Raw genomic sequence first — 26004 nt, 5'->3', positions numbered from 1 at the left:
AGGAATAACACAGGATATTCTGACTGAGATTTTTTTTTACCTCTGTGCTTTCTTAACTGGTCTGAAAATGACACGGTGAGCTTAAAAAGCATTCTGTCTGCTTTAATTGCTGTAATTCAAGGCTGATAAAAGCTCACCTCAGTCCTCACGATGCTGATCAAATTAATTTTAAAGATTTAAAAAGGACAAATTGTGATAAATAAGTAAAGACATTTTACAGCTTTGACTGTGGCTTATGTGAGCGTAAATATTGCTTGCTGTATTGACTTGGTTAACGGTTAAGTGCCTCTGGTTGGCCACAGTTCTTGCCTTTGTCGGACTTGTCCTCAGTTCCTGATCCTGAGTGACTTCCGGAGCTGGCCTGGCTGCCTGCGGAGGAGGGTGGGGCTAGCAGGCTCTTGAGTTCTTCGTTACCGTGGGTGAGGTCTCCGCCCTCGGAGCTGTTGAGTGAATCGCTGAGGGCTGATAGCGATGATGAGGTGCTCTTGGTCTCGCTGAGGGGACTTCTTGAGTTCAGAGCTGGACACAAGATGACAGAAAGCAAGAAATGATCATCGACATGAATAAAAAACAACTAGTAACGAGTGGAATTTGTTCCAGCATCAATTCTAAAGAAAAACATGGGCATGGATACTTTTTGCACAAACTGTGGGCTGTGCATTGTGCAGACAATCTGTTTCTGACACCTCCCAATGTTCTCTACATTCACACACAGACTGACAAGCGGAAAATAGAAAAAAGAGAAAGGCAGCTTCGACTCAGGCCCTGCTGCCAGCCCAATCGAGATGCAGTGTGCTTTTATTGATCCCCTTTTCTAAGTCCACAATTTACAGCGAAGAGAGAGGGAATAAGAAGGGGAGGGGGGCAGGATGGAGCACCAAGGAGCACGGGTCATGGCTGAAGGAGCTAAGATGGCGGGAGCATCTCAGGGCTCAACAAAGGGCATTCACTCAGAGGGGAGGGAACAGAGGGAGAAAGCCCTGCATGAGTCCTGAAATGGTTGACCTATCTTCTCAAACAGAGGCACACAAACAGCTGAAAGACGTTCAGCGACGTACACATGCAAGCGCGTGCGCTTTTTAACAACAGGGAAATCGTTCTCCAACGGAGGAAAAAGAAATGAAAATACGCCAGAGTCGCACGCAGCGTGGTCTCTGCACAAACCTGCTAGCTCCTTTGCAGCAGAGTTTATCGTCTCCTTCCCTTCTCTTAGACCCATCCCAAAGGCTAATGTCAAAGCAAAGGAAGCAAAACTAATGACACCGCTTTAAAGTGGGACTTAATTAAAAAACAAAAAAAACACAACACTTTTTAACAAAGAAGCTATGCTCGTTACAGTTTGCTTAAACCTGCTGAAATCTTTTACCTTGGTGTGTCCACACAGGTCATCCGGCCTCCAGTATAACTGATGGAACTGTACCAATCTAATCATATATGCATTTTCCACCCCACCAAACTGGGTTTAACCCTGACAAATAATTGAAACCCTCAAAGTGAAGGCTAAGGGTGTGTTTGTGGAGTTTTAGGTGACTAGAAGCCACAATCCTCTACATTTGTGCATTTGGTGGTGGTGTCCATCTTGTCTGAGACAGAGATAAATGCCACACCAGGCTGGGAGACTTAAAAGATGGCCACAGTGGCATCGTAAACCCAGCTCGTCTCTGAAGGACCCAAGGCCTATTGATTTTTTTTCCCCCCCTCAGGCACGATAAGGGCCAACCTTCTCAGATAAACAAGGCCACTGTGGCCTATGAAAGACCCCTGGCTGTCTGGGCCGGACAAACCCACCCACCCACCCACATACTCGACACAAAGCAAAAACTAACAAATGTGCGGTTCAGTGGAAGAGCAAAACGTCAGCAAGAAACTAGACAAAGCTGTTTTAGACAAAAACACTCATATCGACCAGCAGGGCTTCAGACCAGCAGCTCTAAAAGTCTAAAGACAGTCGATTAGAGGAGGATTGTTTGTGAAACGCAGTCCTGCTGCTCGTCTTACCTCGGCTCCTCTGAACTCATCTTTGACTGTGTGTTACTAAAGTGTCACGTTATGGATTTGCTTTAAACAGTCCATGCTAAGTCCAGACCATATATATTTAGGAAAAGATCACTCCATGCCTTCAATATAACAGATTTGAAATGAAACTGAACTATGATGATTTATATGGTTCCAAGCACCAAAACAATTACAGCTGATCATTATTTGTTGTCCACAATGAAACATAAAAATGCTTTATGGTAGAAGCAGTTGAAATGTTGGAATCTCTTCAAAGCTCTCATGTTCACTTTGAGTCGTTTACTTAGTTTATGCTTGCAAACCATAAGTAAAAGAAATGCAGCCCTGCAATGTTTCCGACCCCTTGGACCTAAAAGTCAGCCGTTTAACCCGACAGGTTAAATTTAAGCTCCATGTGTTGGTGTGCAGAATGAAAACAACAGAAAATATGGTGCTGTCCAAACATTGCACTGCATTTCTATTCCGAGCCACGAACAAGAACCGCAGCGTGTGAGCTACCGCCCACTCTTACATGTGCGAGTAATTTTCAAAATAACTCCATAAATCATTTTGGAGAAATCAAATCGTGCACTTTTTCCAGCTTCAGGAACAAAAGGAATGAGAAGGTTGTACGAAAGCTGAAATCATGAGAGAATCAACTGATTCTGATCCTGTTATCCAATTACAAGAAATTGTAGAATAAATGGCCTAATTTCATGTTTTAAGACAGCTTGAGGGAGTTGTGTTTATAAACCGCGGTACCGCTCAGGACAACTGACAGGTTAATAGCACGTATTAGAGAGCTCAACAAAAGCAAGCCACCTCTACCTGCATGTCCAGTACTGATGTGGCTCTTCATGTCGTTCTCCTCCATACAGACGTAGTCGCAGACGCTGCAGCAGAGTGAGAACATCCACTGCTCCTTGTCCACATGGAGCGACATGTGGCTGACGAACTGGGCATTCAGCTCCGTCTGGAAACCGCACACATGGCAGCTGGACAGAGAACAGAGAGGAAAAAGGAAGGAAGATAGTGAGAAAAAGAGGAGGGAGACTGTCAGCTTTTATGTTACATTCTGCCTGGATAAATTGGCACATGGTATGGTGCATCTACATTTCTTTAAATAAGACTGAGACGACTGGATAAACAGACTTATTTTGTAATTAAGAGATGGTTTGACTTATAAATATATGAATTTACATATACAGTGTATACATAAGAGTATAAAGCAACATTTTGGAAAAAACATAGCCGCTTTCTTTGAGTTACACGAGTGAAAACAAGTCTGTAAGTTGAAAACAATGAAGCCACAGGACGAGATTCGTTTGGCTTCACATAAGAACAGGAGGCAGGAAGAGACGGCCTGCTTCTCTCGCATTTTTAAAACCTCAACTACTGGCAGATCTAAATAACACTAATGGCTCTTATAATCATTGCAGGGTTTCATACACAATCCATGGAGTCGTGCAAGTCAACAAGCCCAAGTCAGGGAAATCAAAAGCATTTTTTGTATATTTAGTGTTTTTAGCAAATGAGACAGAGTGTTAATTAGTGAGCTTTAAAGTCTCATTTTCTATTACCTTTAGAGAAATCTGCCCCCTCCCACCCACCTCCCACTCTTTACATAAACTTCCTGTCGCTTCAAGTTCAAAAGGCAGATATGAAAGTGGAATTCATCTAATCCATCATCTGCAAACAATATCTACAGAAATGTTTAACTATTCCTTTGGGGACACGGGTCACTGACACACAAAACACAGTAAGATTAGGATTTCAAAAATGTGCCGGGATTAAATACGGCACGAGGCTGCAGATGCGCGTCAATCAAAGAGTTCCAGTTCCAGTTCCAAACCTTATTATTGGCTTGTGACATCTTGAGTAGGTGTATTGCTTGTGCTTGCTCTGTAATCACTACCTGTAGTAGTAAGGGCAGTTCTTGCGCTCAGCAGAGTCGGCTGTAACAGCGCTGACGATCTGCTCGGCGTCTGTGTTGACCAGCTTGACAGAGTGGATGGTCAGGTGCTGATTGAGGTTAGCCCTGCACTTGGCTGCGTAAGGACACAGGTGACACTTGTACTTCCTCTCTTCTGCAACACAACACACACGGACGTAAGAGCCTGGTTACAGTCAACATTACCTCGGAGGATGTTTTGTTAAGTTGTGCTCGGTGCCTGAGGCGTAACAACACGTTTAAATCTAATTTTTTAATGCCTTTAATGCCCCAACGTTCAATTAGATCCCCAGATGATGAAGGAAAAAAAAACTAAACTTTTGATATTTGACACAAAATGCACTTTTCTGGGAAGCACAAGATTATTTCCATAGATGCAACTCGACAGTGAAAACATGTAAACATACCCCCCCCCCCCCCCCCCCCCGTGTTTGTGTGCGCTATAGAATCTATGCAAAAACACACTTCCTTTTATCCAAAAACAAATTAACATAGCAACACATGTAACCCCTCAAGCTTCCCCTCCTCAAACACACGCTAACACACACACACACACACACGCACACACCATTTGCCCCAAGGACACAAAGCCAGGCAACCTTTATGTCGCCTGGGAAACCAAAAAGACCATCACACTGACATATGCCCCTGCTTCTGCTCTCTGTGGTGTGGCCAAGCTGTTCACAGCCAACACTCTCAGATGGTGTTTGTGTGTGTGTGTGTGTGTGTGTGTGTGTGTGTCACGTAGCGGGTGTGCGCGCGAAATGTGAGAGCATGTCCAATTGTGTGGGGGCATTTTGTACACGACTCTCCATTCGTGCGCTCAGTGATTTGGTCTGGTGTCCCAAGAAGGTTGCATTCATTTCGAGTTCAGAGTTAATTTGCTTGAAACAAAATTTTGCAGGCAGGACAAGTGTCATATTTTGAACTAACAAGGCCTGAGAGCGGAATAGTGGAAGAGAGTGATGGGGCTGAATGGATCAATGGGGAGTGAAGAGAGGCCAAGTTTGAAAACGCAGTGTAATCAGGTCACAGGGGAGTGGGGGAGTCTCCCGTGTCCGTGAGTGTGTGAGAGAAAGTGAATGAGCGAACCAATCGTAGCTGTATCGGAATTACAAGTGTGTGCGTGCGAGTGTGTAGACACCGTGTGAGGCATCCTTCGAGCTGGGTAATTAGACGGGCAGTTTTCCCAGTGAGACTAATCATGGTAGTAATCTCTTTAAAGGAAGGGTAATCTAGTCTGGTCAACCTTATTTATTTACTGTGGGCAGCACGAACAAGACATGTATAAACACAATACCTAACATCTGTACATTAGCAAAGAGATGCAAATGGGCAGCTAGATCTGCAGGAGTGGTGTGCACGAATACTAATGAGGTGGGAGTTTACCTGTGTGTAAAGACAAATGTCTAGAAAGGGTCTGCTGCCTGCCGAACACCTTGCCACAGACGGGACAGGGGAAGAGCTGCTCGTGTATTCTCCACTGAGCGATCCCGTTTCCTGGCTCGCCGTCATCCTTCTCTGAGTCTGAAACACACGGAGACAGAAAAAAAAAACAAAAAAAAAAAATCATAGCCATCATTCACTGCCACCACAACCAGCTACAAAACATCTGCACAGGGACCAAACGCTGTCAACTTGTACTCAGTTCGCTTGGCGTAAAGACTGGAAACAAGGGAAATGGCAGCCCAGTGGGGACTTCAGGAAGCAACTGCGACAGCAGTGGCGAAAACACACAGTTTTAAAGCTGTTTTGTGGTACCATCCATCAGTTTTCCATATGTGCACATTTCGTGCACATTTCCTGAATTAAATCCGATTCAGGGTCGAGGCCGGAGCCTGGATCCTAGCGGCCGCTGGGCGAGAGGCGGGGTACACCCTGGACAGGTCAATAGTTCATCACAGGGCCACACAAACGAGACAAACAACCGTGCTGGCTTGTAGGGTCATTTTAGAATCACGGCAGGACGCCGGAGTACAGCGACAGCATATTTGTCAGGTGCGGCCATACTGTTTTGGCTTATCAAAGCACATAAAACATCTTCTAACTCGCTGTGATCATTTCATCGGACGTTATCAAACTATGAATGACTGACAGGAACAAAAAAAAAAAAAAAACCTATGACGTTTAAAAAAAGGAGAATGATTTATCATTACTGAACGGTTGCTCCTTTAACACCACCACTATGTGTGCAGTACAGTGTAGCTTTCATGGAGTCTCCTCATGTAAATCAGGGCACGGCATAAAATACTGACAAAACAAACATTTAAAGTTCTCTTTCTTTCCCCCACATTTTCTGGCGCATAAAAAAGGAAAAGCTCAAGTGATTTTCGTTTCAGTGATGCAGCTGAACAACTGTTTCACTGTAGGCTAATTTGCTAACCCACAGGTCTGAAACCTGTCTGGCACCATTTGACAGATGCTCCTTATGTAGCCTGCGGGTCTTGCAGTGTAAATGCATTCGTAGTGTCAACAGCATGCAGCAGTGCTTTACTGTGAAGCCTGCAACATAATTACACAAACACTGCAGCTCTCCTTATCGTATGCCCATCCCCTTCCTCCATCCACCCCGAAGAGAACTGAAAATATGGGAAAAGCTATTCGCAGATACTTTGAGGTAAACCCTCAAGAACTGAAGTTGCTTCTTTGAATTTCCCCCTCATTATACGAGTAGCGCACAGAATAGTTAATAAGGAGAAAACAAGGAGTTGCTGTTGAACCTCTACAGGTGGAAGCAAAAAAAAAAAAGATAAAGTTTCTACGTTGTTCGGGCTTCAGAAGCTGGCCTTGACTAAAACCTGCTATAGGTACAGCATCACAGAGAGGGAAAGGTGCTCTTTAAATGACTTCAGTTCCCTGTCTAGCCGGCTGGTGAGGTGTTTCTGAGGATTTGAATGCCTTAAGAAGGAAAAACAAATAATATTTTCTGGCATTTGGGGCAGTTTTTGTGGCCAGTGGAAATGAGCAGATGGTGGTGTAAGAAGACATTCAGCCGCTGTTGCGCTGACTCACACAACCTTGAGCATTTTTCTCTGGATCTGTCTCACATACTTAATTGCCTCTTTGCCCTCTAAATGGAAACTAGTAAATTTGTGTTGGGTGCTTTTGTTAAATTGTCCCCATTTTTTTGTCGTCCCAAGTTTTTCAGAAAGTAGAGGGGAGCAACATAGAATGAGGGCGGGATGCATCTGGGCAACCACAGCAGTGCTATGGTCACTAACTTCTGAAGAACTAGTAATAAGAAATTAAATGACTTCCTGTGCAATCCTGATTTTTCCCCAAACATTTTAGATTTTTGTGAACCTAGTTCTACACTATTTCTAGCAGCGTTTCACACACTCGATTCTCCCATTGGACAACAGACAATGAGGTCTTCAATCAGCAGAGCTTTTCAATGACTTTAAAGTGCAGCTGCAAGCTGAACAACTAATCATCACATAACCAGTAGCTTGTAAATCATTCAGTTGGCAAACATTTCTCAGGTTTACTGCTTTTCTCTGCTATTTCATAGTAAAATTAATACTTAACAAAACATTAAAGATGTCGCTATGATCTTGAAGAAACTGCGATGAATATATTACTACGATGCTGTGTTGACCAAACTCAGAACTAAATGACTAATCCAGAGAAAGACTGACATACAGTGGAAATAATGCAGCTCGAGTTTCAAAACTGTGATGGTTCTCTCATCACATCTCAGCACATCGAGGGCTTTCTGACCTCTGGTACGAACTGCTGCAACTTTCCTCCAAACTCTGTGTATGGGTTGTTCTGCAAGTCTTTGACTGCCTCAGAAGGTTTGTGGCTGAAGCTCTCAGAGAAAAAAAAAAGAAAGAAATAACTGTCCAACTCACAAGTGACACTTGGTGTTGGTTAAGTCACTCAGGGTGGTGAGAAGTCAGACAGCTGGAACCGAAAGCCATGACCCAGCAGACACACTGATGATTAAGCCAATTAGGGTGTATGGCCTTGAAGTGGTTAATGGTTTAATTAGTGCTTTTAGAGCAGAGAAGGGGGACGCAAACAAGAAATGAAGAAGTGTGCTAAAGCCCAGACTGGAAGGAGGAGACACTGAACTCCTGAAGTCACACTGGTATCACACAAACTCCTACTCAACTCTTTCTTTCATGCTTAAAGGGAAACACACACTTTTTAGCGCTATCTGTGCCTGTTTAAATGCAGACACAAAGTCATATCCAGCTGTCAACCAATCACGATACAGCTGTGGTTGTAACACATCACTTACAAGCAACGCGTTGTCCGCTCATAGGAGCAGGCAGTTGAGGGAACTCATTAATCCTAACTCCACTTGTAAGTGCTAATTGGATATATTTGTCCATTGTGCCATTCAGAGCACATTTTCTTTTCTCCTTGCAGCTATTCACAAATGTTTAGATCAGGGGCCGATAAAAGGGGTAGGACAGAACATGAAGACAGAGAAAAAAAAATAAAGGATTAAGAGGAGATGGGCAAAAGTGTAAGAGAGAAAGAAGTAAAACAGAACACAAGTGTAAGAGAAGAAAGCAACAGAGGCTGGACGTGAGGCTTAAACACACAGGGGGAAAGGCCTTGGCGAATTAGCTTTCAACACACTCTTGACACCCAGAAGCCAATCAGATTTTCATTAACTGGCAGGGACAGGCAAAGCTGGCACAAGCTAATTAACCTCTGAATCTCTCACTGTCAAAGAAACATGAAGGGAAGTTCTGGGATGCCAGGGACAAGTGGGAGACAGGCGATGCCCTGGGCAGAGCCTTTAGGTTGGGGAGATACGTGAGAGGTCAGAAAGGCCAGATGAGGTGCTACATATGAACCAGGCAGAGGGGGTTAACCGGAGCGTCTGAACAGAGAGCAGTGCACGTGTACAGTACGTATAAGACTGTCAGCATCTATGGATAAATCCCAGTATGACCCCCCCAATCTCTGATCAACACGACAATTATCTTTTCTATGCATGTTCTATATCAATTTCTATTTCTTAAACATTGCTTTGTGTCGAGCACTTCGAGTCATACGTTTCATATATTTACATTTGCAAAGGCAGGAGCCACAAAACAACAGAGGAAACGATTTGAACCATTAAAGCTATTTATCAAAATAAAGTCATTTTCCTTAAACCACTTGGAAAGACAATATAAAGAACATAATGGCACTTCAACAGTTGGCTTTCCGCAATGGTTATTGATTTGTCCTTGTGTCTCTGCTATTTCTCATGCTGTTTTTTTTACTGCATATATGTGTGTGTAAGTATGTGTGTGTGTGTGTGTGTGTGTGTGTGTGTGTGTGTGTGTGTGTGTGTGTGTGTAACATGCGTCTCACCGTTGAACACTACCCTGGTAGAGGAGCTGGCCTCAGCGGGGGAAGAGCTCTTGGAGCGCGAGTTAAAGGGTGATTGTCTGAAGCAATCGTCCAGGAATGGACTGAAACAGAGACACGATGACGTTAGCGACACAGCCACAGCCACTAAATCACACACGCGTGCAGGCTGTAGTTGAACCATGTAATCGATTGCTGACCATTTGAAAATTAGCCCCCAAAAACCTGTGTTTTTCATACATTTTAAAACATGTCAGGTGTTACTAACTTACCTGTTTATTCCAACCATGTTGCTGTCTTTGTGGTTGTTGGCTTTGCTGACTTTTTCTGGAAATGACAACAAGAAGAAGAATCCCATGAAACCAGTTAATATAGGAACGTTTCTAAATGAGGTCGGCGGAGGTGGAATTTTTCCCAAAAAATGTCACGCTCAGGTCAGTTCAGTAAAGGTCTGGCGGTAAATAAACAGCTTTTAACAGCGAACAGATAGAGAGACGATACATGTGAATCGCCGCTGCATCTATCAAGGTTAAGCTCGGCTGGTGTTCGTCATGGGAGCAGCAGCCACCTGCAGGAGTGGCTTTTTCCCCAGTGGGTCCGAAGGCCTGTCCTCTGCAAGCTATCCCAACAACGCATAACCTTTCTTTTACTGCTGGATAGATTTGCCATTCTCGGGTGGCACGTGTGTGTCACACTCCTTTAATTGATAATAAATTAGAAACATATATCTCGATGAACACCTCTGCTAACCACGGGTTCAAATAGTTAGCTGAATCCCCACGACATCAGTAAAGATCATCAGTGAGATTTTCCCCCCAAGGTTTTTGAATTCAGTTAACTGCATCACATAGTGAACATCTACCAAGTGCTCACTGTGTAAAACTATTGAAAACTTTTTGAGCCCAGAGGAAAGTATGTTAAGTGTTTCAAGTATTTCTCAGCATTACCTTGTCTTTCATCAAGCCTGATAAGTCTGAGGTGGTGCGATTATTTTGTTCTGTCTTTTACATTAGCGGCTGTGGCTCGGGTGCTACAGCAGCGATCTGCCAGTTGGAAGGTTGACGGTTCGATTCCCAACCCCTCCAGGTGTATGATGGGTATGACTCTGTACCCCACTTCGATGTGCTCATCAGTGTGTGTGTGTGGGGGAAAAAAAGTGCTTGTTGTATACAATAAAAAGCTGTCTGAGAATCGCACTGTAAAGCTTTGTAACACCTCGCCATTTGCCAGGGTTAAAAGATGCTACATACAGTAAGTGTGGACCGTACGCTATTTATTTACATCGACTCATTACTGTGACTGGTGGCAACATTTGTGTGTAGTTTTCACAACTTGTAAAAACCCCCAAAGTATTTCTCTTTGGCTGACTCCACAAAATGCTCTTCAGACTGTTGGCGGTAAAGTGACGGCACCATATGACTGATTAGCCCCTCACCTCCTGAGTCAAATCAGACACTTTTATTTTCGCAAAAAAGGAATCATTTCACTGCACCTTAGTGGAAGTGCGTCTTCACTGCTCAATGCTGCAGGAAATCTTGAGAAAATGTACGTTACATAAAAGCATTAATTCAGACCGGTTATCATGTTTTACAGAAAATCCCGATCATTTTGAGAAATCCTGGAAGTTTACTATCTAGGTAAAAAAAAATTCTAAGAGGTTTCTAAATGTTAAATGAAGCAGAAGTGGTCAAATCAGCCACTCCTGAATCATAGATCATGGCTTCTCAGGGTTCACTAGTCGTAGAGCAGTATACAAAATGACTGAGAATGGAACCATATGTGTGAGTTTCAAGGCGATGCACTGAAGTGAATTTCAAAGCTGCAATCATCTCAGTGTTCAGAGCGACCTTGCTGCTGATGTGTCTCAGAGGTCCTACTGCTCTGGGTAATTCATATTGATTGCTCATTGTGTGACAGCAGCCCACTCTGTTCCAGTCCCCCTCACATTCAAACCAAGTTCTAAAGGGGTGTTTGTCGCTGCTGCCAGGCCAGCGATGCCCTGGCCTCTCTTGGTGGGCATGTCGTGTACCCCGCTGCCCTCTCTACTCGCCTTATCCCCCCCCCCCCTTCCTTACAAGCCAACACCAACCCCGTACCCAAAACACCCCACTCCGTCACATTGCTCGCCAAGGACAGAGGTCTCTCTCCGCGTTGCCATGGAGATGCCGCACAGGAGAAATGTAAAGGGAGGGAGAAGGGAGGGGAAGTGAAGGGGGGGGGGGGGGGGGGGGGGCATGTGCAGCCAAGTGTGCTTGAGCTGGCATGTTTGAAAACGAGTCAAGGGAGAGAAGAGAGAATGAGGGAAAGAAGAAGAGGGAGGAGGGAAGAAGGGGGCATTTGTGCAGACACCACTCCCCATGGGGCCTTGTGGGAGTGTGTAAAGGTGTGCATGAAAGACAGTGTGGGAAAGAAGAATTGTCAATGTGTGAATTTGTGAATATGTGTGAGAGCAAGAAAAGTGGGAGGGAGGGAGATTTGTCACAAGCTTGTTTGTCTATGTGGCATTTAAACTAAGCAAATCAGACTCTGGACAAGAACTGAGCCTGGCCACACACATCCTTCCACACTTCTCTGCCTTTTCTCTGGGGGACGATGGATACACCTCAAAGCTCTGTCTTAATCTAGCAATACAAACAGCTGTCCACTGCCTCAGTGTCACTTCCATGGCCATGCAGGTACAAAAAAAACAACAAAAAAAAAACAGGATGTCAATACATGGCAGATATCCTGAAATACACGTTTGGTTTGTAGTCCAGTATTACAAAATGTGTAAGGTTTACAGCAAAGTGCTGCAGTGAGAGAGTAAAAATAAAACACACCACGCTATACTGCGAGCGGTCGTGCGTGCAGTCTCTTTGACAACAGTGCACGTGTCTTTCGAGAGCATACCTGACAACTTGAACAGTAGCTCCGATGCCATTTTGACCGATATGTCTTGGGAGAAGAGATCTTTCTGGGGACAGGCCAACGTCTCTGGGAGGTTGCTCATTGGCTCGCTCTTCTCACTCGCTCCTAAAGTGCTGAAGGCCAGGAGGTGAGAGACGGGTGGGGTGAGTTCTGCAGGCGGCGGGTCCACCTCCATGGGCTCCACCTTTACTTTCACCTTCTGGTACTGGGCATCTTTGTTGTTCTCTGAGGAAGAAAAGCAGTTACTGGTGAGACGTTCATCTGAATGCAGATTATTGAACCCGTTTAGACCTGGGAAAAAAAAGAAAAGAGGAAGCTATTTTAAACTAAATCACTGTTTACACAAAGCCTTTTAAATGAGATTTTTTTTGCTTTCTGAAAAAGTGGAGACAACCGTCACCGTTTAATAGAACCTTTATTTCAGCCTTTATATCAGCCTCTGATGGAAATAGAAACATCAGTGTCTGACACAAATACAAAGCGCTGTTAAAATTAAACAAGCGCTGCCTTGCCTTTCTCTGTTTTGTTGCCCCTTAAATAAAGATTAGTGTTGGTTTCTGCCCCCCTGGATGCCAATGATTTACTGTAACCATTCAATCAAAATGATTTCCCCGTCTAATCCTCTCAGGTGGATTTATCTAAATAATAGCATGAGGCCAAACGGGCCTGTGAAGCGATACTATAGAAAAAAAAAGAAAATTAATGAGGAAAGTTCAGAAAAAGAAAAAATATGTATGTTTCATCACCTCTTCTCTTCAAATAGGCTTTGAATTTGATGGCTTTTTTTTAGATGCAGCTCTTAGCTGTGTGTTTTGAATGCTGGATTTACACTTGGGTACAAAGTGACAGATACTAACTATTACTGTCTGTGTGAACTGTATTTCGTGTAATAGCGATAGACTATGCGCATCTTGATATTTTCTTTGAATATTTAGTATGATAATTCCTTCAACATTATTATATAATATTCTAATACCCAGTATATGTTAACATTCTCTGTTCTCATGTATTTTAACAGAGCTGAATTCCAAATGAAGCGGTTCTCATCTAGATATTTTTCTGTCTGCGGTCAGATGTTGGAACAAGTCTGAGATCAAGTCAAGAGTTCATCTGAAGCTAGTAACCAATGTCTAACAATGTAAAAAATCTCTGAACCAACAAGGGCAATGACTGCGCTGTAATTTTGGATGCATCTGTTCTGATCACTCAGAGAACTGGCCAGTTCAAATGTGCACGAGCTGTGGTCCAAATCAGGAGACGGGCACAGAGAAAGAAAAGTGTGAAAAGGGAAAAAGCAAGCGAGCACGTCCCGAGGACTCTCTTCTGCTGAAAGTTTCTTCTGAAAGTTTTTCATAAAGAACGTGCCCTTTAGTCAGTTTTATGTTCTTCACATTCAGACAAATTCAGAGTACCTGGCTGCCAGTGCAAAATGATTCCTTAGTGTAAATTAACTATGGGTATAATACAAGAGGTCACGAGTTCTTACCACAACATGTCACTGCACTTATAAGCAAGCTGTTAGTTCTAGTAAAACATTATCTTTCATTTTATCTGGGTTCAGTGTCTTCAAAGTCTCAGCTGCCCGTTGTGTGCAAGAAAAGGCTGCAAAGAACGCATCGACTTTTGTTTGAAAGAAAAACCTTCTAATGGTCAGTAAAAACCATGCAGCAAGAAGGTTTGGACTTGGCTGTTCTGTGGTTATCAAAATAAACTGATCAATAAATGACATGAAAAACCTCTGGATTGCAGTTTTTAGTGAAGGGTTATGGCTAATTATCCATGCGCGTTTGTAAAATCAGCTGTCAGAGATCATTTTGTACAAGACAACCAAGTTTTACAAATGGTTTCCAAGAGCCCAACGACTGTAAGACTTAACTAAAATATCTTTCTTCAGAACACACAGAGGTGGACCGACGACAAGACTTCCATTCCCATTCGCTGGCCCGGGCAAAACAAAACCACAGTGAAAGGAAAAAGTGGAGCAAGCATCACACACACTGGCGTGGATGGAAGGAAATTTGGCAACTTCAAATCAATCAAAAACACAAGCATCGTCTTTAAAGCTGAGCTGAGCCGGTTAACATCTAGCTGTGTCGTTATTAGGGCAAAGGGGGCACAGGGAGGGCACGCTGCTGCTGGAAGGAGACTGCAGGAGCCCATGTGGCTTCACTGAAGCAAGCAGTTAAAAACTCCTAACTAAGGAAATACTCTCCTGCGTTTATTCAAATAAAACGCGCACAAGCAGTGGTCTGAAAGGTGAGAATAGCCATTGACTCACTTTTCTGAAAGGTTCAAATGGTGAAGAGGCTAAAAATAGTCAAGAGGGAGACGGCAGCTGTTAGGAATGCCCCGAGCTCATCTGCAGTGTCAAACACTGACTCTGCTCTATCTATGGATATTAAACAAAAGCTGTGGGCTACCATGAACATTTCTAAACCGTCAAAAAGGAAACTGGGATGCAAGAGGTATTATCTTGATGAGGAGCTATGTAGGTGTAAGAAATGTGCAATATCAAATTCATTTTTACGGCAACCGTTCGCAGTACAGCTGCTGTACCTCCAGCTAAGTAAATCATTAGGATCAAAGTCTACACACACATGCGCACGCAAAGAAAGAGAAATAAAAAGAGGGAGGACGGCAAATCTTTAGCTGATCTCTGACCAGTCTGATGGCGGGAGGCAGAGTCTCAGTGTGATGACAAACAGGAGCAGGACAAAGCAGTGGGGTTGATGCAGTGTGGCTGACACTGCGACTCAGCACGATTATGGGATATATGAATTTGGCTGGGCATCGGGAGCAGAGGAAGGGATAGGGGGAGGTTAGAGGAGCAGGAGTGAGAGAGGAGGGAGGGAGATACAAGACAGAAACACTGTGTTAACCCTACCCCCCCTTCCCTTCCATTCTGTACTCCCCTGCTCCACATGTCCAACTAGAGACACAAAGACTGAACCTACAGCTCACTGGATGGAAGAGCATTTACTTTACAACATGCGCTTGTGTAAACTACTGTGCTCATATGAATGAATTAAAACAGAGCCACCCCCTTTGCCTCCTTCCTGAGAGCCAGGTGTCTGGTTTATTGGTAGTAACCAGCAAGGGGGAGGACACTGACAACCATCGGCCCCACTAATCCCTTAATCAGGTGGCTTGAGTTGGCCGAGTAACCTGGGAGAGGCTGACGGAGAAGCAGAGTGAGAAGAGGGTAAGGGGGGGTGGGGGTGCACTGCACTGAAAGGGTCAACCAAGGGACACATGAGCTTCCATCACTGGATCACCGCTCCAGCGACTGAGGCGAAGAGATCCGCCGCGCTGCGAAAACACATCCTGGCTCTAAAGGAGCCTATATGTACTTGAGCTCGCAGGGCGAGAACAAACATGCTAACATCCTTAAGAGGCATTACAGAGAGATCGGTGACACTGACAGAAAACATTTGATCTCAAGCGCACTGAAAGCATCGCATCCCAGCAGACCAGAAGGAAAAGTCTACCTGTCACAAAATAAAAAATGAAAATATGGCCTCACTCCCACGCTGATAATAGCTGTGGCTTTTTGGGTGGGGTCATGACCTAATGTTCTGAAGCCATAAAAAGCAGCCCTCAGTCTGCTCGTGGCTGTATGTGAAAGAGAGAGCGTGCGTGTGTGTGTGTGCGTGTGTGTGTGTGTGTGTCATCCCTGCGAGTGCTGAAGCCCTGCTCTGTGATACAGCAGCTGCCATTAGGCCACGGAATCTGCTTTGGAAAAATACCTTAACACGAGCGTGCGTGTGGAAAGTGCACTTGCCCTTTCTCAATAAATATCATAGCCTTCCTTTGGTGTCACTGATGCTCCAGTTCCTCTGTAAATCACCCCAAAACTCAACAAATTCAAAGTCTAAGGACATTTTTTAAAACACGGTAATGGTATGTATACAGCAGGAGCCAGGTCTATGATAATATTTTGAGTGGTAGTAAGTAAACTGGGGAAACTGATTTCCACAGTATTATTGCATTACCGGTGATCTAATATTTGTCTTCCTACAAAAGTCAGAAAATGCTTTGCAGAGTTTCGCAGGCTCTCGTCTGAACTTTACATTTTCAATCGGTGGGTTAGGACAGCGCTCTCAAATGTCACCAACAGTACAACAGTGCTGTTTAATATAACTAAACAGTTTTCAGTTCCTCACATCAATATCTAAAAGGTCTATTGTTCCTTTAAAATCAGCATTTTTTTTAACTTATACTGCACATTTTGAAAGTGAAGTCTTTTAGTGAAGCCTTAGCGCTCATCTTTGTTCTTCTGGCTGTTGCTTAAAATAAGCAGTGACCTGATAGTCTCAGTTTGGTTAAGTTCAAGCATGCCTCTGTTTAAACAAATTCATGTGGGTCCTATTTGTGGAGCGGCTCTGGACTAATTTGGTTGAAACTTTCTCGAATGTGCTCATCACCCACGGAGAAGGTTACAAATGGAAGCTCGCGTCAGTTGTGTTAGGATTTTAAAGGAAACCGTGCCGCACTTTCCTTTACAATGTGCTTGAAATTGCTTTGTTAACACAGGCGCACTGTAACTATCTTACCCCCTTATGCAGCACCACTTAAGATTTGAGTGAGACTGAAAGTGACTGGGGTTTGTGTGATGTTCTGTTTTTAGTGATCAACTTTGACCTCAGGTGTCGGCTTGAATCTGCGTGGACCTGACAGCCCGTTCTACTGAGAATATACACTCAGCAAAGATTTGTAATCACCCCTAGATGAGGAAAAAAAAGAAAAAAAACATACAACTAGTGATTCGATGCAAGCGAAGTCGAGTCACGAAACAACTTTGATGCAAAAAAGATATCTAAAAGGATTCTTGGACTGATGGGGCTGTGAGGAAGACAGGGGGTGAGGCAAAGAACAGGGGTGAAGGAAAGGAAGAAATTGTCAGAAGAGTGCCAGAAAAAGAACACCGGAGGGTTAGATAGAAGAGAAGACAGCAGAATGAGAGAGAAGAGCTGGGGGAGGACAGAAGGATGAGAGTGGGCTAGAGCCTAAATGACAACTCTCCACCTCTCCCCCTCCTGCTATCCTTGTCTTCTCCTCTCCCTGCTCTGTTATTCCACATCTCTCTCCATCCCTGCCCCCATCCCTCGCTCTCTCAATCTCTCTATTCTCCTGCTCTCTAGCCGACCTGCTCAGACAGGGGTGAAGAGTTCAGGCGCTTCAAAGGCTGCAGTGTGGAGACTGCATGTCATGTGGGAGCCACAGCAGCCCTGCCTGCAGACTTCACAGACAGCTGCTGCTACAATTGATCCTCAACCAGCCAGCGCTTAGTAGTTAAACCTTCCAACGGTTACAAACTACAGCTACATCTGACTCTTGAGCAGTGTGCTTGATAAACAGCCCATAAGGAGAAAGATGCTGCCTTTATGAAGTGGTCCTAAGCATAAAAAAAAAAAAAAAAAAAACATTCGGCACAAGCCGGAGCTAATCTAAGACTACTGCAGCTTTATCACACAAGGTCAAGACAAAAGGTGGTGATTGATTGCCTGAGTAATTCTGCCAATCATTCCTGCATATAAAAGTAGGCACTACAGGGACAAAACAAACAGTGCAGGGCAAAAAGACTCTCTCCATTTTCTGTAAATACAACTATAGGAAGTGATGAAGAGCCAGTGAGACAGAAGGTAGGGAGGGTGGGAGTAAAACAGGTCAGCGAGCGGTCACTCTGAGGGGTCACAGTGAGGACACTGTCAGAGCAGTCCGCAGCTTAATATGAGATAATACTGCAAAATGACACCAATGTTGTGGATCAAGCTGGTGAACAGCTCAGACAGTATGCTGGGATAAGCTATACAGAGTAAAGAGCAACGATGAACTTCAAATTGACTTACTATGAAAAAGCATTTCCACATGTATTTTAACCAAATAATAAAAACAAAAGTTCTGTGCTTTCTTTTCCCCAAAAAAACACTCCAAGAACTGAGGAAAGCAAACTTCGATGAGATGCAAGCTGCTTATGATCAAGGTAGTTTCCAGCCCAACAGCAACATCTGTGTCTTTCTTTCGCTTGAGTTGTTATTATTGTCATCTAATGTGTGGTAGAAATACACGGCAACAATGGGAGGGATAAACAGAAAAACAAAACAAAACAAAGTATAAATTCAACGAGTCTGCTTTGAGCTATGGATTGAGTTTTGTCAGAAACAACAGCTGTTAGCCTCTGTGAAAGCCTTCAGCCGACTAAATCCAGAAGGCAGTAAGACAGATAGAGAATACGTTCGGTGTAAACAATCTCTGCGAGAGCAGAGGCATAATACACGGGGATCCACGGCTGTTACCTGGAGGAAATCATGTACAAAACCCAACAGCGCTTAGGAAAAAACACCAACAACAAACTGCTCTGTTTTAGCATACAGTCATGTGAGAAAACCAGTAGTTCCCTTGCGGCCAATTCAGTTGCTGGTCTTATTCGATGTAATGGCGACGAACGACATGGCACTATAGGCCTTCTGAATAAGAGACTGCAAATGCTTTTAAGTCTTGCATGGAATCTTAAAAAAAAAAGCATGTATTTGAACTAAATCCTTCCACTGTAAAGGAAACACACCGACAGCACTGATGAACCAAGAGAATCGTAAAGAAAGCCTTCTCAAATATCACCTCGAGATCTGTCAGTAATTCTAGTCATGTTGATTTCAAAGTTCATGTGCAATTAGAAAATAAATAAATCCCAGATATGATTGGTGAAAGACTAGAAAGAAAGTTACTGCTCTCAAGAAGAACAGAACGAAACTGCAGTTTGCCAGTAAAAATAAAGAGCAAAGATGAGGCTTTTCAATTTCTCTTTCTGGAGAAACGGATGGGATGAAGGGTGAACTGCTGGTGAATCAAGCTGACAAAAGCCATCCTCGAGGTTGGTGTTGTAAGCTAACAGTATTGTGCCACTCAGCTCACGGCTTGTCAAGTATAATAATGAGAAACCGGTTGGTTTTAGCCAGCAATTACAAATCAATCAGATTTAGGCATTGCTACAAAAAAAAAAAACAGCCACCAGAAGACCTTCCAGCTTCTTGTCACATTTGGCTAATTAGACAAAGCCAAAGCAGTAAATCTCAAATATCACAATGTACAATATACTTTAAGCAGATGTGGTGGACTGAACCAGGGAAAACTTTCTTATTTAATCGACATGTCAATGCTAATTAGAACTGTTTGAATGGGCTAGTGACAGCACTCCTTTTCTGCACGTAGAGTGGGATTTTTAATGATATCAACAGAAAATAACCACTTCAGATTTTCTTTAATATCTGTTGCTGTTACTTCAGTTGAAAGTCTTTCTGCTCCACAGTTCATAACTCCCTCGTGTAACTTGATTTAGCAATGTAACGAGCACTGCAGAGGGGAGCTAAGTGAGTACAAAGTGTGATTTCACACCTATAGAGAGGGTGGCTGGATGGTGAGTGGGTGGCACGGCTGTTACCCACACGATGCCAGTCTGCCAGGGCACCACCTAGAGCCCTGCAACCCCCCTTCATCTTCCCTTCCTGTGACGCCATGTTCCTCATGCCCTGCAACACCAGTGCCCATCTGCTAGGACACGTTAGCCGCTGGCGCCGGGGACTATTTAGCCTGGCGTAATTAGCCCCTAGACACCAGCAGCCTGGTTTTAAACAGATGTGGGGGAGGTAGCAGTAGCAAGGCGACTCAACACCACCAACAAACGTTTGATAAAGAAGAGAGGGGGGGGGGGGGGGGGGGGGAGAAGAGAAGAAACGACCTAGTTAAAGGGATGATGCAACTCATGTTACAGCACAATGGGCAGTAATGATGACAACCCCACTTGCTCCGACTGTCCAACGCCACGGCCGAGGCAGGATGAGCAGCAGAAATTTAATTAGGCCGTGTTCATTTGCTGCGCTGCCAAATAAGAATGAGGAAATAGACACTTAGACAGACAGCGAGGGGTGTTTTGAAGAAAGAAAATGCTTAGTCTAAACTCTCAATGCGTTTCTACTATTCAAGAATGCTTATTGGGGCTGACCTTTAACAAAGGACAGAGAGAGGTTACAGTGTAGGTGCCCTTGAACCTCATGACTGTAATCACACGTCTGTAACGGCAGTGACCTTTCCCTGGTTTCTCCTCTCCTCCTCACCATCTTCCTCCCTCCCTTCCCCCCCAGGGTCATTTAAGGGTCCAGACTCTTGTCAAGGCTGTCACTCTAGACAGCCCTCTCCATCTACCGCCCCCACTGTTTCCATGGCAATGGACGGCACTGCGCTCCAAGGATTGTGTGAAGGGGCAGAGGGAGCCGGAGGACGGATGAACGCTGCAGCATCTTTCCCTAACCTAGGTCAACCTGGCAGAGCTAGTGTAAGTAATGGGAGTGGATAAATGCTGGCCAAGCTGCTAGAAGCCCAAAAAAAAAAAACCCTGGCAGGATTAAGTCAGCGCAGGGACCAGAAAGACCAAAAAAAAAAAAAAGAGGAGACATTAAGAGGAAGCTCGACTGCAAAACAAAGAATTCAGGTGGATGCAGTACGGTGAAAGAAATATACACCACCCCCATCATTTTATCAATTTCTTTGTCTGCACTCGTAAACCTACATTAGGTTATTCCTGTCTTTTCTGAATTCACATACGCGCACGCACACACACGAGCACATGCGCACACACAGGGAAACGTGACCTGGGGGCAGGCAGTGGAGCAGCACACGTGTAGTACCACAGAGCTACCAGCCAGCATGAGTCACTGTGAACACCAGTCGACCTAGAGAGAACAATGGTAACCGGTGTGTGAGGTGTCTGTCAAGCATGCACACTTTGGCAGAGGATGAAGAGCTGCGGGTGAAGCAATGCCCCACTGCACCACCATCGAATGGCCATTTGCTTTAGGTTTTTAAAGCACTGCGAAAGCAGAAAAATGTGCATTTTAACACTGCAGTTTTAGCTGAAATATCCCAATAGCTTTGTAATCCATCTGTATTTGTATTGCAAATTTAGTTCACTAATTATTAATGTCGAAGAATGTAGAGCAAGCATGTCGACACATGTATACTATATTGCAATTAATAATTCATTAAGAAAGGAACTTATTCTGCCTTTTACATTGCTAAAGTTGCTTGCCCTGTCAGTATATGCTCACACACTTGGTGCTTCAGCCAGTTTTCATTCTTAAGTGCTTGAGATATGCTCTCCAGCAGCCCACTATAAACAAGCACCAGTCCACAATGTACTTGAAGTAGAGCTGGCATTGAGTAGTGATTTTGATGGAAGTTAAAAAAGCACCTGTGCTACGACTAAATTTGGCAACACACAAACTGCATGAAGCTAAAAACTATGATAACGTTTAGGCACTGACAAGAGCAACGGCACAGCCGCTGCACCACAAAGTACGGAGCTAAGTTTGAGCCCCTGCCTGAGGACTCGTTACTTACACGCTTGCTTAGTTCAAAGCAGTAGTTATAAAGGCTAAATCATGCTGCGCCCGAGTGTATCAGAGTGCGCCACATAGGTTGAAATATGGCACAAACACACAGAAAATTTGCTTTAAATGTCTGACACAGAACAAGGAAAAAGTCAGGTTTAAGTTTTCAGTTCAATAATGGAAGTAGATACAATATTTACATGCCATCAGCTGGCCTTGTTGTCAGAGCAGAGGGGAACAGTGGACTACAAATGATAAAAACATACTTTGTTCAACAAGCTGTAATAAAACGGTGCAGATAAAAGCCAAGTGATATGAAACTTTTATGGTTTCTTAGTCACCATTTAGAGCATATAAAAAAAAGAGACTATTTTACTGTATATTTGCTCCTTCACACAGGTAGGTTTGGCTCACTTTTGAGAGGTTCACATGTATGAGGTCTGAATGCAAACACATCAGTTACATTAAATGGTGATCAGTGTCACAACCTTTGGCTAACAATTCATTTCCCAGAATTCACCTCAACTCAACAAATATCAGCCGGTTCTTTCCTTAAAATGCTTGGGTGTGGCATCTTTTTAAACATTCAAGTATGTTTCCTTTAACTGTTTAACACAAACTTAGAAAATGTCGTGGATTTCTCTAAAGACATCGGATTCAATGTTTTGCACATTGTTAGCAGAGGTTGATCTAAAAACAATAAAACATACCCTACCTGAAAGCTTAATCAGCAGCTCAGAGGCCACCTTAACGTTGATATCCTGGCTAAGCAAGCTGTTCTTAGCCATGGGGCTCCCTTCCCTCGGTTTCAGTGACCCTGGCCGCTCTGTGGATGCTGCAGCACCCGCTGGCCCGTCCTGGCAGAAAGTCGCAGGGAAGCTTGGCTGAACCTGACTCTGAGACTGTGAGGACGGTCTGGGGCTCGGCGCCTCCTCCACTTTGGGCTCTTCCTTCAGTTGGAATGGAGACTTGAGTGTTTCCCTCTGGTTGGCCGCTGCAGTCGTAAGGAAAGAAGAGATCAAAAGAATAAGAATGATTAAAAGAAACTAGCGACACCCAAGTGAGGCTTATTGGGCATGTGAGAGGTGCACGATGAGTTGAAAGACATACGTTTAACTCTGAAATCACAATAAAGATGGAATCCTTTCCATTTTCTCCAAGACATCAAAATATCATTATTTTCTTTCCCCAAGTAAAACATTAGAGTGAAAAGGACTAGATAAATATACATACAACATTCCCCCTGCCGTGCTGCAGAACAGCACACCACAGCTGCTGAGGGCTAACATAGAGGTCGCAGCTTTGTGATATCTTATCACCGCACTACTTACCTATTTCCCCTTCATACCCTTACTCCCATTCATTTCTTTGCACCTTATTTGCTGCTTAATTCAACCCTGAGCCTGCCTTCTTCATCTTATACTGCTTCTGACCTCATCTGAATCCCCCTCAGACAGAAGGACATGAAAAATTCCAGCAGTTGCATATAACTGCACAGCAATCAGCTGAACCCTGATCTGTCATCTTTGCAGTGTGCAGCCTTGGTTAGCTAGTGAACTGTCACATGGATGGCTCTGTTCTAAAGTCATCTTTAAGAGAAACTGGGCCACATCTAATCCGTCTTAGATGAATAATTAATAATTAGACATGGAGCAACTTCCGATAGCCGCCAAGAAAAGAACAGCAAGCTAAGCGCCTCTCTTTGTGTCCGTCAGTATGTTCCACTACTCTCTGTGCTAAAGAAAATGATCGTTAATATAAGTTGTAGCTTACGATGCTGTGGCTAAAAAGCATTAAAAGAAGCTCTAAGAATATAGACAGTTTAAGTTATCTGTGGAAGGTGATTTCTTTGCTTTGGGAACAAGAGGGAAGGCTATCATACACTAATGATTAAGTACAGGTTCACTGCACCATTTGTCAGAAGTGGGAGAATGTCACGATGCAGACTGGTCTGTAAAAGCACCTGCAGGAGACTCCAGCACACAATGTATGTTTCCAGGGCCATTTCATATGTTCCATTTCGCTCCCTTGTCTGCACTGTGGTTGAAGGCAAACATAATTAACCTAAGAATGTCTGTAAAACCTTTTATGAAGATTCGCACTGTTGCCTTGATCTTATTTGTTAAAATCATAAATAGGATGGGCTACATGAATGCTTCAGTGTGCTCGCACCTCAGCTACGGAGTTGTGATTTGGGACCAATTCAAACTGCGAGCCAAGAAGAAGAACCTTGTAATCTTGGCAAAGATTAAAAGGAAGGCCGTCACATATGATATTGATGACCAAATGTGGCACATGCTGATTTTTTCCCCCTTTCTATAAATTAGCTTGTATCAGAGAGGAAAGAAAGGAAGATATAGACACCACTGAGTTGCTTTACCTCACAGTGAAATACATTTGTTATATGCAGTGAAAAAGATGGTCATGAAATGTGAAAGAAATTAATTACACCATATTTTTGGGTCTTCTAAGGAGTCACGCAGATGTTACAAGTGCACAAGTTTTAATTAGCGATACATAGTTTCTTTTGTATTTCCATTCGCTAGAATTTTCAATGTAATGCTGTGAGGCACTAACAAACAAGTCTGCTCACACAACCCTTGGCACTTAAGCAGTCTGAGACAACCCAGAGAGTGTGTTCAATCTTTCTCACACACACTGTTACACACACAGGGCACGGATATAACAGAGGCCATCACTCTTGGGCAGACTGCTGTCCAGTCTCCTCTGGCCCCAGCAGAGATCTGCTCTGCTCCTCACCCGACCATCACACCTAACATCTCTAACCGCCACAGGCCTGCCACCCGCTGCCCGCACCATCAATCTGTGCCGGCTCCGGCTCTTCTGATTAATGATGATCCGTGCCGAAGGGCTCGGGGACAAGGGATGCGGGGCAGGAAAAGGGGACAGGTGCTGGTGTTCTGACCACCCATGTGATGCCATGATGCCACAGTGCCACACCATGGCAGGCTGGGGCTGCAGTTCAAGAGGGCGAAAAGGAAGAGGCTGAGCGGTGAGGGAGAGGAGGGGCAGCGACCTTCAAGTTCGGGGGGCAGTGGCGCAGGGTCACACACGGCACCAGCTGGAAATGTCACACTGTCAGATGTCAGCGGGCAGGCTAAGTATAACCTGGTCAGCACCTGGAAGGACGTCCTCTAATTAGAAGCGTGTTGGGCCATGTCGGATCAGACAGGGACAACGCACTTGGTCACCGCCTTACAAACGCACATAAAATACACTTTTAATCAACACAGAAACACAAGGAAAACTTTTCTTTGTGCTGCCAAGTTCAACAGTATGCATGCTGTGACACACTCGAGGTGCACATAAGCCAATTGCACATACATGCTTAACATAAACTTTCTCAAATTCTTCTCCCCTGTGGCCTCACAAGAACAAAAACAACTTCAGGACATGCAATCACACAGTCACACCACTCCACTGACCTTTTAGATTGTTGCTATAAATAGCATGTATTTCCACTCAGAATCTCTGTTACAGAGCCCATTGAATTATTTAGTAGCCTAATCCAATAGGCACGTTTTTTTTTTAATTTTTTTTTTATTCCTACGCGCTGATGGCTCAGTGCAAAAAGCAAAAAGACGGCGCCAACAAGAAGCCCTGCTGCGACACCAAGCTTACACTTTGGCCTTTTGTCTGTCAAAGTTTCACAATCACAACAGCATCACCACTATCCAGTCTCTGGCAGATTTTTCTGTGTATACAGATCTGCAGAAGAGCCGGGCATCTCTGGGTGACTGAGCTTCTGTTCTGTGAGCTTCCTGACAGTGTGTTTATGTGCTAACCAAGGCCTGTGTCAGCTCTCTGCGCATGATACTGCAAGGCTGGTTCTAGCTCAGGATGGACGATGCTATCAGTATGTCTCCATGTTATCGCACCCTTCTGACACCTGCCACCAACAGTACTCCCGTCCCTATTCTCTTGCTTATTTCTCTCCCCCTTGCCGCGCTTCTCTCTTGCGCCTCATCCGTCTCACTGCCAGGCGCTTGTCCACTCCACCTCACCTCTCGCTCCGTGGCCAGGGCTGCCGTCAAATAACTTCATTAGCTTTCCACCTCTGTCACGCCGGCCTGCTCCCCCTCTGACAATTGGCTGCCGTTTTCTCCCAAAGAAAAAAAAAAAAAAGAGCACAGGGCTACGTGGGGCAGGTTGAGAACTGAACAATAGCTGACAGTGTGCAAGCCACTGGACAGTGATACTGATGGCTGCAGTGGGGATGTATGGACCAGAGGTCACGCACAAAAGGCCTGCATGTGTCCGCTCATGCAGAGCTGGAAAGCAAGAGACACATCAGATCAAATCTAGATGTTCACATAGGAGAATAAATAAAAAAAATATATATATTGTGAGGAAAATCCACTGCAGTACCTTCACTCAGTGACATACAGAGTGAGACCTCCATTTTTTTTCCATTATCGCAACCACAAAAAT

At 44.2% G+C, this 26004-nt stretch overlaps 1 protein-coding gene across 2 annotated transcripts in view; it reads right to left on the bottom strand.

The window, feature by feature from the left end:
* The window catches only part of znf827 (zinc finger protein 827), a 63922-nt gene that overhangs the window by 8511 nt on the left and 29407 nt on the right, over positions 1–26004 (bottom strand). For both annotated transcript variants that reach the window (XM_072384897.1, XM_072384898.1), the window contains exons 5-12: positions 22268–22546; positions 12152–12394; positions 9535–9589; positions 9266–9366; positions 5336–5473; positions 3911–4082; positions 2824–2990; positions 310–519 (exon numbers count right to left, since the gene is read on the bottom strand). In XM_072384897.1, the coding sequence (XP_072240998.1) occupies positions 310–519; positions 2824–2990; positions 3911–4082; positions 5336–5473; positions 9266–9366; positions 9535–9589; positions 12152–12394; positions 22268–22546 (1365 nt within the window). The remainder of the gene's footprint in view (positions 1–309; positions 520–2823; positions 2991–3910; positions 4083–5335; positions 5474–9265; positions 9367–9534; positions 9590–12151; positions 12395–22267; positions 22547–26004) is intronic.

The sequence above is a fragment of the Leuresthes tenuis genome, unplaced genomic scaffold (assembly GCF_036924035.1).
Source record: "Leuresthes tenuis unplaced genomic scaffold, fLeuTen1.0.hap1 SCAF_4, whole genome shotgun sequence".
Classification (NCBI taxonomy): domain Eukaryota; kingdom Metazoa; phylum Chordata; class Actinopteri; order Atheriniformes; family Atherinopsidae; genus Leuresthes; species Leuresthes tenuis.
This window is presented reverse-complemented; position numbering and strand designations above follow the sequence as displayed.